Genomic DNA, 16,219 nt, shown 5'->3' with positions numbered 1-16,219 from the left:
AAGCTATGGTTTTCCCAGTAGTGATGTATGGAAGTGAAAGCTGTACCATAAAGAAGGCTGATCGCCGAAGAATGGATGCTTTTGAATTCTGGTGCTGGAGGAGACTCTTGAGAGTCCCATGGACTGCAAGAAGATCAAACCTATCCATTCTGAAGGAAATCAGCCCTGAGTGCTGACTGGAAGGACAGATCCTGAAGCTGAGGCTCCAAGACTTTGGCCACCTCAGGAGAAGAGAAGACTCCTTGAAAAAGACCCTGATGTTGGGAAAGATGGAGGGCACAAGGAGAAGGGGACGGCAGAGGACGAGATGGTGGGACAGTGTTCTAGAAGCGACCAGCATGAGTTTGACCCAGCTGCGGGAGGCAGTGGAAGACAGGAGTGCCTGGCGTGCTCTGGTCCAGGGGGTCACGAAGAGGCGGACACAACTAAACAACAACAACAACCAAAAAACTCTGCTAGCCCAAGTTAACAAGGATATTAATAAACAACATATCCTCTCCTGCCTCCCTGAACATTCCCACACGACGGAGGCGTGTGGCTCAGTGGCAGCCGCAGCTCCCCGCCACCATGTCGTCATACTGCTTAAGCACCACGTTTTCGTCGTCGTCAAAGTATAGCAGGTTGATGGAGAACAACTTGTCCGGCACGCAGCAGGGGCCACTGACTTCCTGGCTCAGCTTCAGGGCGTTGATGATGGAGAGGACAGTGGCGTGGTTTGTGGGCCTCATGTTCTCCCCCAGCGGGAAGGGGCAGGAACCTTTGCAATGGTAGGCGTTGTACCCCCGGGGGGAGATGATCCAGCCAGACCACCCGATTTCCTCAAAGTCCACGGAGAGCGGGAGCCTCTGGCAAGGGAGCTGGTTGTCCACTGAGCGAGGGGTCCGCGTGCCGTTGGATTTGGGGGCCGCCAGGTGCCCAGGAAGGGCAGCATTCTGATGTGACAATTCTAAGCAGGAGAGAACGAGATCGTAGTTGTAATAAAAAGAATAATAATTTCTTATTCATACCCCGCCCATCTGGCTGGGTTTCCCCAGCCGCTCTGGGCGGCTCCCGACAGAATATTAAAAGCACAATAGAACATCAAACGTTAAAAACTTCCCCAAACAGGACTGCCTTCAGATGTCTTCTAAAAGTCAGAGAGTTGTTTATTTCCTTGACATCTGACAGGAGGGAGTTCCACAGGGCAGGCGCCACCACCGAAAAGTCCCTCTGCCTGGTTCCCTGCAACCTCACTTCTCGCAGGGAGGGAACCGCCAGAAGGCCCTCAGAGCTGGACCTCAGTGTCCGGGCAGAATGATGGGGGTGGACATGCTCCTTCAGGTATACTGGACCAAGGCTGTTTAGGGCTTTAATTAAAGGTCAGCACCAACACTTTGAACTATGCTCGGAAACGTACTGGGAGCCAATGTAGGTCTTTCAGGACCAGTTATATGGTCTCAGCGGCCGCTCCCAGTCCCCAGTCTAGCTGCCGCATTCTGGATTAATTGCAGTTTCCGGGTCACCTTCAAAGGTAGCCCCACGTAGAGCGCATTGCAGTAGTCCAAGCAGGAGATAACTAGAGCATGCACCACTCTGACAAGACAGTCCATGGGCAGGTAGGGTCTCATCCTGCGTACCAGATGGAGCTGGTAGACACAGAATTGACCTGTGCCTCCATGGACAGCTGTGAGTAGCATGAAAGGCCAGTTGAGTAGATTAATGTTTGCTTATCTTTCCGAAAACGTTTAGATGCCGCCCTCTCGCAGTCATTTAAAAGTGCCACGTTGAAAAATAAAGTTTAAAGTGTTGTTGGCATCCACCTGTCTCGAGAGAGAATGGAATTGCACCTCTGAAGGTGAAATGGCAAAATGACCTCCCTGGGGCACAAGACGCCCCCCCCCCCGGCCTCCCTGATGTGGACCAAAGGAAAGCAGAGCAAGACTTTTGGCACCAGTTTGGCCGCAGAAATTGCTGGAAGGAGCTTCACAACCATCTTAGCGACTCTGCTCTGGATTTGTGAAGGCCCAGGGTTTACTTCTGAGCCTTGTCTTCTTGCAGCAGAGATTTAGGACCAGACTTTTCCTTCTAGAGCAGCGGTTCTCAACCTGTGGGTCCCCCGATGTTGGACTACATCTCCCATCATCCCTGAGCTCTGGCCTTGCTAGCTAGGGATGATGGGAGTTGTAGTCCAACCACATCTGGGGACCCACAGGTTGAGAAAGGCTGTTCTGGATGATCTACCTTCCCAGGTGGATGATCCCCACTTTCCCTTCCCTTCTCTCTACAGCACATGCAGAAAACTGCCTTCTTGACCATCAGAGTCACTCTTGGGTGGTCTGCTGAAAAATTACAGTCACGGGAATAAGGTGTGTCCTGAAAATGGATATTTCAAATGTCAAGGGGTGTGGAGGACATGAGCGTACGATGGAAACTAGGCGATGAAAATGCATTATTCCTTGGACTATATGGAACTTGCCGAACTGACTCCGAGACCAGAGAGAAGAGACGGTGGAAGAAAATTGGAAGAAATTTAAGGAATATTTGGGGGGGGGAAATGTTAATATTTAAATCTTAGAATAGCTTTGGAAGTGGATATAGGCTGTAGGGTTAGAAGTAGGAGATAGTGTATTTTTAAACAGTATTATCTGTAAGTAATAAAATGTGAATATTTTTTATGGTTAAAGCAAGTGCGATAAAAAAAATATGGGTGGAAATTATGATATATGTAACTGCTAAAGATGAGGTAAAATGAAAATCAGATGGGGGGATTGGGGGAAGCCCACCTAACAATGTTTGGGGGGGGGGGGAAGGACAAGACAAGAATTTGTTTGTATTGTTGGTTTTTCTGTTTGTGTTGTTTATTTGTGTTATAAAATGAATTTAAAAAATCGGGGTGTGTGTGCATTATTCCAAGTTCACTACAGATGCTACAGTCTTTTATGTCCCCTTTTATTACAGCAATGTCCTTGATCCTGCCACACTGATAGACAAAAACACATATTTCTTTACTCACCTAAGAAGGGGTTGCTGGGCAACAGGGCCCCTCGACGCCCGTCGTCAGTGAACAAAACCAGCATGGGCCTTTTGCTCTCGTGGTGATCTCTGCCCGACGCGAACTGCACGGCTCCATCGTCCAGGGGGTGCCCACCGAGGGACCGCACAGTGACCAACAGCCCCTGGTTACTGCTCTCCTCGTCCATCCAGGAGCGGACCTGCAATGTCACGTCAGACCGGTTAATGTTTTGCACGCAGAGACGTGTGGCTCGAGAGAGCGAGCCAAGCCGCGCCCAGTGGCAGAGGTGAGGATAATTGCGGTTGTCCTTTTCTGAACTTTTTTCCAACTCTACAGTCTCCTCTTTTGGGACCAGAACTGCACACAGTACCCCAAATGCAGTCGCACCGCAAACATAAATTCACAGTTCTAAAAATACACATTGTGGGTTGTACCCGATGTAGCACTAAGTCAGGCACAGGCAAACTCGGCCCTCCAGCTGTTTTGGGACTACAACTCCCATCATCCACAGGACCAGTGGTCAGGGATGATGGGAATTGTAGTCCCAAAACATTTGGAGGGTCGAGTTTGCCTATGCCTGCACTAAATGCAAGGATATTTGCTTGTGGTGCTGTACTTTACAGGGGGCAAGGAGCCATGTTACGGATTGGTTACGATATCACAAGTTACATGAAATGTTTAAATTAGGTACGAAAAAAAAGGTTTCCTGGACCAAAGCTTACAATTCGAAAAATAACTTTTACAAAACAAAGAGAAACTTTTGTCCAAAATGTACAATTTGTTATCAGAGTGGGGAGCAAAAGAGGAGTTTGTTAAAGCCTAAAGCGACACACTGGGCAATAGATAGATTTTTAACCTGTGGGAAAAACTCTGGTGACGTGACTTGAAGTTCACAGCATGTTATTCTTCGAAGGGGAACTACTTGAAAATGATTCACAGATGGTACTTAGCTCCGAGTAGGCTTGCTAAGATGTATAAGACTGAATCAGATAAGTGCTGGAGATGCAAAGAGGTTGAGGGAACATTCTTTCATATGTGGTGGACTTGTAAAAGGGTAAAAGAGTCTTGGGAAATGATCAAAAGTACCTTCCCAAAAAAGCCCAAGTCCTTTCTGTTGGGGATAATTCAGACTGAAATTCCCAGGTGTCAAAAAAGGTTACAGTGGTACCTCGGGTTACATACATTTCAGGTTACAGACTCTGCCAACCCAGAAATATTACCTCAGGTTAAGAACTTTGCTTCAGGATTAGAACAGAAATCGTGCGGCGGCGGCGGGGCAGCGGTGGGAGGCCCCATTAGCTAAAGTGGTGCTTCAAGTTAAGAGCAGTTTCAGGTTAAGAATGGACCTCCAGAATGAATTAAGTTCTTAACCCGAGGTACCACTGTATTTATGTATGCTACAACTGCAGCCCGTGTTTTGTTAGCCCCAAAATGGAAAATGAGTGAGGTCCCAACCAAAGAAGAATGGCAACTTAAACAGATGGAATATGCACAGTTTGTGGACTTAACATATAGAATAAGAGAACAAGAAGAACATACGTTTAGAGAAGACTGGAAAACGTTTATTGAATATATGGGAAATAATGGTGTACAGCTGAAAATACTGGCAGCATTAGGATAAATTCAACAGTGTAAACAAGTTTAAAAGGTAAAGGTCCAGTCGTGACCGACTCTGGGGTTGCGGCACTCATCTCGCTTTATTGACCGAGGGAGCCGGCGTACAGCTTCCAGGTCATGTGGCCAGCAGGACTAAGCCTCTTCTGGCGAACCAGAGCAGCACACGGAAACGCCGTTTACCTTCCCGCTGGAGTGGTACCTATTTATCTACTTGCACTTTGACGTGCTTTCAGACTGCTAGGTTGGCAGGAGCAGGGACCGAGCAACAGGAGCTCACCCCGCCGCGGGGATTCGAACTGCCGACCATACGATCGGCAAGTCCTAGGCACTGAGGTTTTACCCACAGCGCCACCCGCGTCCTAAACAAGTTTAGATGGGTGCAATAATGGAATACTGAATGGTTTAGTTTTTTGTAAAATATGCAGGGATTTATGATATGTAAAATGAACCATGGAAAGAGAAGAGGGGAAGTCATCGATATTTTAAGGATGTAGAAATGAGTATTTTAAATTGTAAAAAGGATATATAGGATCTCTGCTTGCGACACATTATTGTTCCTGCAGCCGGGTTCAAGTAGGGTCTGTATAGACCAGAAACAGCTGAACTTGCCGGATTCCTGCTCTGAGGCAAAGACCAAACGCAGAACCAGTTGCGGCATGGAAAACATTTGCTCGGCTGCAATGCTGGAAACCTCTGTGGTCGATTTTGGGTATAATATTCAGCTGAGTGATTGGGTAAGACTATGGAAAGAAGGCTTAAAATTTACGGCATGCAATGCCCTAAAAGAAAATGTGATGAAAATGATATATAGATGGTATATTACACCCGTTAAATTAGCGAAAATGTATAAAGTAAATAATAAATGTAGGAAATGTAAAGAAAAAGAGGGAACATTTATCACATGTAGTGGGAATGTAAGAAGGTGAAAAGCTTCTGGGAGATGATATATAATGAGATGGAAAAAATGTTGAAATATACATTTATAAAGAAATCAGAAGCATTTTTACTGGGCATTGTGGGGAGTGATATAAATAGAAAGGAATGTAAGCTTTTTTTATATGCAACAACAGCAGCAAGAATGTTATTGGCCCAAAAATGGAAGCAAGAAGAATTACCGACGATTGAAGTTAATGGACTATGCAGAATGAGATAAATTAACAGAAAAGATTCGAAACCGGCGGGACCAGAATTTCTGGAGTAAATTTACGGACTATTTGAAAAGTATTTGTGAAGATCAGACGATGTTTGTAGGTTTGCAAGAAGTTTTGTGAGGAGTTATTATTGGAATTATTACAAAAATGGATAAAGGGGGGGTGATTCGTTAAGAGATTTAAAAGTAATATAAAATTGAGAAATGCAGAAGAAGTGATTACAACGGTGGATTTTCAGAGGTGCTGATGGAAGTCTAAAAAGTGATAAAGTTGTGTGGTACATTTTATAATTTACATGTTCAAATCAATAAAAATTATTATTCTTATTTTTTAAAAAGGAAACCTCTGTGGTCAACGTAGAGCAGACTCTAAAAAAGGCATTGAAACAAACTCACCGCTTGCGTGATGGCGAAGACCTCCCAGCCAGTTCCTTGCACGGCAAGAAGTTTAGCAGACAGTAGCTTCTTTCCTTCAGGGCTATCCATGCTGTCTTTGTCAAGGACCTGATAAATGCTCACCTGAAAGGACAGAGAGAGAAAATAAGGTAAGCTAAAGGAACCAGGTCTTGCTCACACCAGCCGCAAAGTGCTCCAGTTTGTAAATGTCCCTTCGAATCGAGCCTGTTTAAGCAATTCACGTGAAATCCCACCCCGAGGTGCGGCGGGGGGGGGGGGGGGAAGCACTCTGCACATGCTCTCTGGAAACATAATTTGCAACTTCTTTCCAAGCTCTGTGGGGCAGCGGCGGCAGCCCCCAAGGCTTGGAAAGAGGATTTGGATGTCAACAGTTGTATAATAATAATAACAATAGTAATAATATTTATTTATACCCCGCCCTCCCTGGCCAGAGCCGGGCTCAGGGCGGCTAACACCAATAAAATCACAGTAAAAACGTAAGGGGGCGGGGACCGATTTAAAATAAAGGTTAAAAAGCAGCCTCATTTTAAAAGTAGCCCATAGATCAAGACCATAAGGGGAGGGAAACAGAAGGGTCAGACCGAGTCCAAACCAAAGGCCAGGCGGAACAGCTCTGTCTTGCAGGCCCTGTGGAAAGATGTCAAGTCCCGCAGGGCCCTAGTCTCTTGTGACAGAGCGTTCCACCAAGTTGGGGCCAGTACTGAAAAGGCCCTGACCCTAGTTGAGACCAACCCAACCCCCTTGTGACTTGGGACCTCCAAAATGTTGTCATTTGTGGACCTTAAGGTGCTCCATGGGGTATACCAGGAGAGGCGGTCCTGTAGGTATGTGGGTCCTAGGCCGCATAGGGCTTTAAAGGTCAAAACCAGCACCTTAAACCTGACCCTGTACTCCACCGGGAGCCAGTGCAGTTGGTAACGCACTGGGTGAATGTGATCCCGCGCCAAGAACCCCGTAAGGAGCCTCGCCGCGGCATTCTGCACCCGCTGGAGTTTCTGGGTCAGCTTCAAGGGCAGCCCCGCATAGAGCGAATTGCAGTAGTCAAGCCTGGAGGTGACCGTCGCATGGATCACTGTGGCCAGGTCCGGGCGGGAAAGGTAAGGGACCAACTGCTTCCAGACTCAAACCAGGTTTTGGGGGGGAGACAAGCAAGCAGTGGAGGGCTGTGGGCGATAGTTCATTCAGTAGAGCATGAGGCTCTGTCACAGGGCCATGAGCCCCACATTGGGCAAAAGATTTCTGCATTTTAGCGGGGTCAGACTAGATGACCCGTGTGGTCCCTTCCAACTATGTTTTTTTTTAATTTTATTAAAATTTCAACATATTACAAAAATGAGCAGAAAAATAAAAAAGAAAACAGATTAAAAAAATAAAAATACCAAATAAAAACAGTTAAAAAACAGATTAGTCTTTCCATGTTTTATCCTTCATTTACTTGTTTCCCCGACCTCCTCGCACCTCCCTTTTTTGTATTCCAGTTCAAATATTTTGTTCAGCAGTTCCCTCCCCTCTTTTAGTATCCTAATCATTAAACATAAAAATATTGTAATTTTAGATTTTTACATATTACATAATAGACCCTTTTTTTCATCTTCCCTTGTAACATTTCAGCTAAAAACCACTTAGTTTCTATCGAACATCATTCTAACATTCATTAATTTTACAATATTTCTGTAGATAATCTTTGAATTTCTTCCAATCTTCTTCCACCGACTCTTCTCCCTGGTCTCGGATTCTGCCAGTCATTTCCGCCAATTCCATATAGTCCATCACCTTCATCTGCCAGGTCCTTTCCAACTATGATTCCATGATATGTTGCGCACAAGGAAGGCTATTTTATTTTATTTTATTTTATTTTAGAGGGGAGAACGGACTGCCTACTCCTCCTTATCATAATCAATAAACACGTCTGGAACATTTTTCTGCAAAACTTTTCGGACCATAGATACCCTAAGCCCCACTTCTCTTAGGCTGCCAGACCAATCAGCCTAAAAGAAATATTTTTAAAAAAATTATTTTTTTTTGCTTTCGTCATGTTTTTCAATTAATGCGTCTGCTCACTTGACAGGCGTTGATTATTAAAAGAGCAGACAACTTGACCTTTCATTTCAAGGGCTAAGTGTACCATCTTGAATTCTGCCAGAAAAGTCCTTCAACCAAAACGAAACATCAAATAAGAATATCAGCGGTACCGTAGAGGACAAAACTTAAACATGGAAAGTGCTGAAACAGTAAATCAGCAGAACAAAACAAGTTTCCTGTTTATGCTCGACTGCCGTGTAACTTCAGCTATTAACAGAAAACGAGACCAGGAGGGAAAAATGTATGAAACAACTTTTAAGCAAGCACAAAGGTACTGTGAAAAATCATGAATATTGTCCAAGTTCCCTGCCAAAAATTGACGAGGGCACATTTTGAAGGGTTTTGGTTTTTTTTTTACTAGATACTTGGAAGCTTCTAAAGTTCAGCGCACAAGGAAGACTTGACCATTATTGTCCCAAATTCTATGGGGAGTGCGATTCCCGGCAACTGGGTCTTCAGAAGTCAAGAGTGCCTCTGGGCATGGAAAGAGCGGAGCTCTCAGGGAAGGCTTTGGCCATTTACCTGGCAGAAGTGCTGCCTTCTGGGTCCATCGGCTGCCCTCGCCCGCAGCTTGAAGAGGTGGAGCTCAGCAGTGAGGACTCTCTCGTTCTTTGCCACGCTGGACAGGATGAAGAGGAATCGCATCTGGTCACCGTGAGCTGGAGGAGGAGGAAAGGAAGGTTATTAAAAATGTCCTTTTGTCGCTCTCAAGGCTCATCCACACTCGACTGCCATTTGTTCGGATTCAGTGCTACACAGTGACTTGTGATCTCGATCACACGCAATCTGTAGTCCGCTGGCAGTAGGAGTACAATATAGGCACGTCTTTAAGTTAACATCTTACATTAAAAACCTGACAGTACCAAACTATCGAAGGCTTTTCACCAAAGCCAGACTAAACGTCTTTCCTTCTGCAGTGTTGAGAGGAGTTCCCTACCAGGACAGACTTTGCTCGTGTGCTCAAGACATCGATCCCATAAAACATATTTTGTTGCACTGTGCAAAATATGAGCAAGCCAGGGCTGAACTGATACTACCCTTGCTGGTACCTTTCCCGGGAAAATCAGAGGCTCGCTATGTCAGGTTCCTATTGGAAGACCGGACAAACGCTAGAACAGTGGCCAAGTTTTTATCGGTGGTTGCAAGAACCAATGATCCCTATATTCTGAACAAAATGCTTGTTTAACCTGGAGGTAGGCTGTATGAATTGTGTATTGCTTTGCAACGATTTGTTGGGTCTCTGGACCGGAATAAAGATTGTTGTTGATGATGATTCAGTGCTAAAAGAGCAGGGGTAAACAGAGATGTTGGGAAAGTCATTTTTTTTCTGCAGCGCTTTCCGGCAAATAAAATAAAATCTGGGTTCAGATCCTGGCTCAGCCACGAAATCCACCTTTCTCTCAGTATAGCTCATAGGCAGCATTTCAGGGCTCAAAACCAGAAAAGGGAAGCAGTGGGTGAGAGAGAGAGAGAAACTGAATAAAGGATAGCTGGTAAATGCATCAAGGGCTTGGTCGAGATTCGAACTCGGCTCTCCTGAAGCCCAACCATTCCGAAGCACAGGTTAACGCTTTGCAGATGGCGCGGGAAGAAGGATTGCTCCAATCAGCCCTAGCGAATGTCAAGACGGAAAGAATTTTCCCAAAGGAAGTGTATCAAGGGTCCCGATCCCAGGTAAAACAACAAAAGCCTGGTGGGTTCATTGTACCAGCGCTTTTGTGTGTTTGAGGCAGGGACCAAGCCTGCTTTAAGCCTTGAAAATGCCACTGGTGAAAAAAGGCGAAAGATTTATACGATCTGAAGAGAACCCAGAGTATATTAAGAATACCATATAGTAAAAGGCCAGAGGCATTCCTTTTAGGAATTTTAAATGACGATATTCCAAAAGACAAAACTAATTTTTTCATATACGCAACGTCTGCAGCAAGAATTCCGGTGGCTAAGTATTGGAAAGGGAATCAGTTACCCACTAGGGGAGAATGGCTATGTAAGCTTTCAGAATGTTTAGAATTAGCCAAATTGACAGATATAATAAGACGAAAACCAAAAAGTGAAGTTAAAAAAGGATGGGAGTGCCTAAATGAATACCTCAAAAGTCAAGGTTCGAGGGCAGAAATCTAGCTGAGTCTGGAATAACCTTGTGAAGTGAAAGGATATGAAAGAAGGATTTATATCTAGATGTTAGGATAGAGATGATAATGAAAACAGGAAAACAGGAAGACACAATGAGAGATAAAGGAGGTGCTGTGGGACTGGTGGAAGTCAATGTCTTGTTGTTGTTTTAGTGTTTATAATATTAACTTGTAAGATATGGATTTGGTTTGTTGTTGCTTTTTTTAGTTTCGGAACGTTGATTTTTGTGTGTTGTGTATTATTTTTTGATATCTTTCGTGTTGTTGTTGTTGTGTGGAAAATACTAATAAAATTTATTTTTTTAAAAGAATGCCACTTGTGGGGAGCTACAGAGAAAACACACACACACACACACACACACACAGAGCAGCAGCAGCATATGCCCAAATTTCTGCAAGGAAAATTGAGCACTTGAATGTTGAGAATCTCCTTTCTTTCCAGGTGCTACCGAAACATGCATGGCCACCTAACAGAGCTATGTGTCGCCTCCTCCATTCCACGTTAAAAGGTGGTTTGCAGTGGCTCATGAGAAAAAAAAAATCCATGTTAAGGCAATTCCTAAATTAGACATTTTTGGTGGGATTGTCCGTTAGTTAATGAATTCTGGGAACAGATTGGTATAGAAATATTGGGAATTGTGGGTAGGAAGGTGGAAATATCTAAATTAATGGTTCTTATTAGCCTGAGTAGCACCGAGTTAGAAACAAAAGAGGAATGTAAATGGGTAAATTTGATGGTAATTGCAGCCAGACAGGTTATAGCGAGTAACTGGAAAAATGCAGAAGAGCTGGGGTGAACCAATGGAGGGAAAAATTGAAAAATATTATAATCTTAGAATATCTAACTGAGAAGATACACAAAATGAAAGGGTTTAAGGTCAGTGAGAAGGAGGAAGATTGGTTTGAGAAGATATTTGGGCAGGTTTGAATAATTTGGGGCAACTAAAATGTTAAAAGTTAAATAAACCTTGTGGAGGGAGGAGTGTTAAGGTATATAGAATTGTACATATGGTTGATTTGAATATGTTATTATTGATTATGTATACCCAATGTATCAGCCGCCTGGGGGGTTTCACTGCTTGTGTTTTGGTTGTTGGTGAAAAAAATTAAAATTAAATAAAAAATCCTAAATTAGGCTGGCAAAAAGTTTACGGGAATAGTGTGCAAGCTTTCACGTTCTCCAGAACTCTTCACCTCGCCTGAGGAAGAGCTCTGTAGGACTCTAAAGCTTGCATGCTGATCATGTAACATTTTTGGATGACCCGGTAAAGAAATGTCCTAATATGGAATTTTTTTTGATGGGGCCAACACAACTATGTTTATTTTTTGTGATACCTGGACATAACTTGAGTGCAGAAAGTGGACATTTAAAAGAGTGAGTTTCAACACTTATTTTGGTGTTAACCTCACCCCCACTCCTAAAAATAAGAGAAAATGGGTTGCATTTGATGTTAGCCCTGTCAGAGCTGACCTGCTGAAATTAACGGATACGAATTACTTGGGTCCATTAATTTTAAAAGGTTGACTCTGAGTAGATACAACCCAATTTGTTTAGGTGCGCTAAATGTGAAATATTTTGGAAAGCTAACACATGCCAGAAGGCTGTTATTTTTGCTGCAACTGACTCTGCAAGTTAAAATGCATGTTTGTAATTGTAAGTGAATCACTGGTTCGCTAGTAAAACAGAATTACTGTGCTGCACAATGATGCACGTCTAAAAAAGTGTGTCCTCAACGTGAAAAGTTTGGAAAGATCTGATCTGGTCCAAGTCCCTTGCAATGCAGGAATATGTAGCGTTCCCATATGGGCATCAAACCTGCAACCTTGCCATTTATCAGCGCCACACTCTAACCAAATGAGCTATCCTGGCTCCAAGGAATCATTTCCTGATCTGGATAAAATATAAAGATATTTACAGTAAGAAGGAAAGGCAGTTTGCTTTGTGCATAAGAATGTACCACCATCTCTGCACAGCTGTGCTGAATTTTTACAAAACAGTGTGCACGCTTTGAAGTCCTTCAGAAAAACTGGAGGAGAGGTTTGTGTGAAGATCAAACCCCAAAAGCCAACAGGGACAGAACTACCCAAACTATATAGAAAATTATTCATGTATGCTACTACAGGGGCAAGAATGTTACTCACCCAAAAATGGAAAGAAGCAGAAATTTCAGCAAAAGAAGAATGGATACGAAACCTTATGGAATAAGCAGAAATGGTGAAACTTGCCGGAAGAATTAGAAATCAAGACAAACTTTTTAGAAAAGAATGGAAATGGGTTAGTGAATATTGACAGATAAATTGTAAACAGATAAGGACATTGGCAGGATTATTGTAATAACCTGCAGAACATATTTAAAGTTGTTGAATAAGTGGGCAAATTAAGTTAATTTGGATATGCAGAAAAGATATTAAGAATAAATTTAAGGAACCGCAGAAAGAGGGGGGAGGAAGTTGAGTTTGGAAATGTTAAAATGGTTGTAAAATTAATGGAATGTATAAACCTGAGAAGCAAAAATAAAATAACAGGCCAAATGCCTTCATCACAAGGAAAGGTGTCAGATTTTAGGCCAGCTGTGGGGAACCTTTGCTTTTCCAGATGTTGCTCAGCTGCAGCTTCCATCAGCTCCAACAGACCCAGGGATGGTGGTGATGGGAGCTGTAGTTTATCACGTCCAGAGGGTGCAAGGTTCCCCATGCCTGGGCTTTAGAAAGCCATCCTAAAGGCACTGCTTTTAGGGGTTCCGTGGGAGGGAAAGTTTGCAGCACTTGGTGGAGTCCCTAACAACAACTGCCCATCACCTCCCTCCTGTAAACCTCGCCTTGTGCCCCCGAGACCCTGGCACCCCTCTTGCCAATGCCCCCTCTGCGTCGCCACTTACTTCTGTCCAAAAAGCTGCGCACTGTATTGCCTTCCAAGATGTCCGGATCCTTGGTGACTCCATCGTCATCGGCCACCGTGTTGTAGAGGTCCACCATGTATTGGGGAGGCCGGATGATGTGCTGGGGAGATTGAGGGGGGTCCCCGATGCCGAAGACCTCCAGCAGTCTCTTGAGGGCCTGGGCTCTGGTGTCCTCAGAGCCCCCTGCCTCCAGATGGGCAGGAGAGGAGGGTCTGCCAGGGAAGGCGGGCATCCATGCCAGGAGAAGCAAAAGCTGGAGATGGAGCATGGCTGATTTCTCTCCCTCTAGCTTCTGCTTCCATTTGGCTGTCCTCCAAAGCTGCACTTATAACCAAGGCTGCTGCTCATCTCTTGGCCCCACAATGTGGTCCATGGATTAGGTCCCCCTGCTAATGGGCCACTCAGGAAGGGCTAATTGCGGCGCTAACAAGGTGCGAAGGAACACACAAGCCTTTTCTGGGGAGGGTTGTGGATTCTCTCCCTTTGACACCCCTTTCCAGAAAAGAGGAGGATGAACCTGGTTTGGCAGGAAGGAGAAGGGAAACCAGCTGCCAAAGTTTATTCAGTAGGCAAAGGCTGGGTTTGCTCTCCCTGGGAGGCTAACGGGTGTGTAATGGGGCCATTAAGGTGGGGATTAAGGCAGCCTTTCTGCACGAAGGCAGGAGAGGAAAGGCTAATACACAAGCAAGAAAAAAAACGAGGAGCCAAGCAACCTTATTTCCCCGTACATCATGGATTTGGATATAGATGCACAGAGATACACAGAGGGACAGAGATGAAAACATGCTTGAAACCCAACTGTCAGTTCCATCAAAACACCACACACTATTATGTTATCCTGTAAAGTTGTATGAAAAGCCGAGGGATCGATACTTAAATTGCTTGCCACCCTCAGTAATATCAACAAAATCAGGTATTTGCTGTCTTGCTTGGCCAAACTAGCCATGCCTCAAGACAGTGGAGTTTGAGGCAGAAGCCTCCCAACTTAGGAAAACCTCAGGAGTCCACCCTTACGCTTAATAATAATAATAATTTATTTGTACCCCGCCCATCTGGCTGGGTTTCCACAGCCACTCTGGGCGGCTTCCACAGAGACCAAAAATACACTAAAATATCACACATTAAAAACTTCCCTGAACAGGGCTGCCTTAAGATGTCTTCTGAATGTCAGGTAGTTGTTTATCACTTTGACATCTGGTGGGAGGGCGTTCCACAGGGCGGGTGCCACTACCGAGAAGGCCCTCTGCCTGGTTCCCTGAAGCTTTGCTTCTCGCAATGAGGGAACCGCCAGAAGGCCCTCGGCGCTGGACCTCAGTGTCCGGGCAGAACGACTGGGGTGGAGGCGCTCCCAGAGATAAGAGATAAGAACCACCTGACTTATTATAAGGATTTATTTTTTAAAAAAAATGCTTCTGAGATTGTGCACTCACTGCTTTCCTTTTCTTCCTTTTCTGCTTTTTGGCTATAACCTGTAATTGGCTGAGCAATACAATTTTGTACGTGCAAAATATTATTCCTACGATTGTTGCATTATTATAGGAGCAGAGGACGCTAGCCTCGTCACACCAAGCTCAGTATCCTTTACTCTCTGCAGACATCCTAGTCTTCGTTGTCCTGAATCAAGGGCTAATGATGCCGTGTGTCCACCCAGGCCTAAGATTGCCTGTGTGGCCTGACAGAGACTCGCCAGCATTTCAGGCAGAAATTTATCCCAGTCCTGCATCCAAACTGCCCATCTAAAATACATTTGCAGCAGTGACCTCCCCGGGGTGCAAGCCTGGGCAGTGTGCATGGTGGTCTTGGGCCGCTCAGACGACAAGACCCCCCCCCTTTCTCGGCCTCGCTGGTGGGGTCCAAAGGAAAGCAGAGCAAGACGTTTGGCCCCAGCTTGGCTGCAGGAGTTGCTGGTACACGGTGCCATACAAACCACCTTAGGGACTCCGCTCCAGATTTGTGTAGGGTTCACTCCAGAGCCTTTCCTTCTCCCAAAAATATACCACAAGACAGAGGAGGTTTAGTATCCGAGTTTTTCTTTTCCTAGATGGGCTCCGTCTAGTTCAAGCTATGGTTTTCCCAGTAGTGATGTATGGAAGTGAGAGCTGGACCATAAAGAAGGCTGGAAAAAAAACTTTTTTTCCCCAACACAATTAGGGTTTTATTTTTAGCACTCACATGGGTATGTGTTTTGTGCATGTGTCTTCTACCATCGTTCCAGGGAGAGCCCTCCCTTGTTTTGCCAATACCAGCCTGCAGAACTGGCAAATTGTGTTCAAACAATATGAGCCCCCCAAAAGGACCTAGCTTCAGAGAAATTATGTCCACAACCAGAATCTGTCAGTCAAGGTTATCCTTAGCCGAAACACACACGGCCAATGGCCATGAAATGAGAGAGCAGCTCAAATCTTTAGAAGGTTCTGCTCATGATTAGACCAACTTGGGAATGGGCTTGTACTAGGGAAACACACACCAGCTTCTTCACACATAAGGTTCTGGAAGGTAGATTAAGCAAATATGAAAATGTACTTGGGTAAGGTAAAGGTAAAGGGACCCCTGACCATTAGGTCCAGTCACGGACGACTCTGGGGTTGCGGCGCTCATCTCGCTTTACTGGCCGAGGGAGCCGGCGTACAGCTTCCAGGTCATGTGGCCAGCAGGACTAAGCCGCTTCTGGCGAAATCAGAGCAGCGCACGGAAACGCCGTTTACCTTCCCGCCGGAGCGGTACCTATTTATCTACTTGCACTTTGACGTGCTTCCGAACTGGTAGGTTGGCAGGAGCAGGGACCGAGCAACGGGAGCTCACCCCGTCATTGCGGGGATTCGAACTGCCAACCTTCTGATCGGCAAGCCCTAGGCTCTGTGGTTTAACCCACAGTGCCACTCTTTTATCACTTGAGCTGTTGTGGTTTTTGCAACCAGTCACTCTTCAC

General features: G+C 45.0%; 1 protein-coding gene across 1 annotated transcript; it reads right to left on the bottom strand.

The window, feature by feature from the left end:
• Positions 1 to 399: 399 nt before the first annotated feature.
• LOC308467143 (bone morphogenetic protein 4-like) lies at positions 400 to 13,522 on the bottom strand (the record flags this gene model as incomplete). Its single annotated transcript, XM_080988568.1, has 5 exons — positions 400 to 946; positions 2,993 to 3,191; positions 6,156 to 6,278; positions 8,781 to 8,917; positions 13,270 to 13,522. 5 exons carry the CDS (start codon positions 13,520 to 13,522, stop codon positions 540 to 542), a joined length of 1,119 nt encoding a protein of 372 aa, XP_080844694.1. The 3' UTR covers positions 400 to 539.
• Between the last annotated feature and the right edge of the window lie 2,697 nt (positions 13,523 to 16,219).

The sequence above is a fragment of the Podarcis pityusensis genome (assembly GCF_964106645.2).
Source record: "Podarcis pityusensis genome assembly, chromosome: 18".
Taxonomy (NCBI): Eukaryota; Metazoa; Chordata; class Lepidosauria; order Squamata; family Lacertidae; genus Podarcis; species Podarcis pityusensis.
Note: the sequence above shows the minus strand (reverse complement) of the source record. Positions and strands in the feature narration are given on the sequence as shown.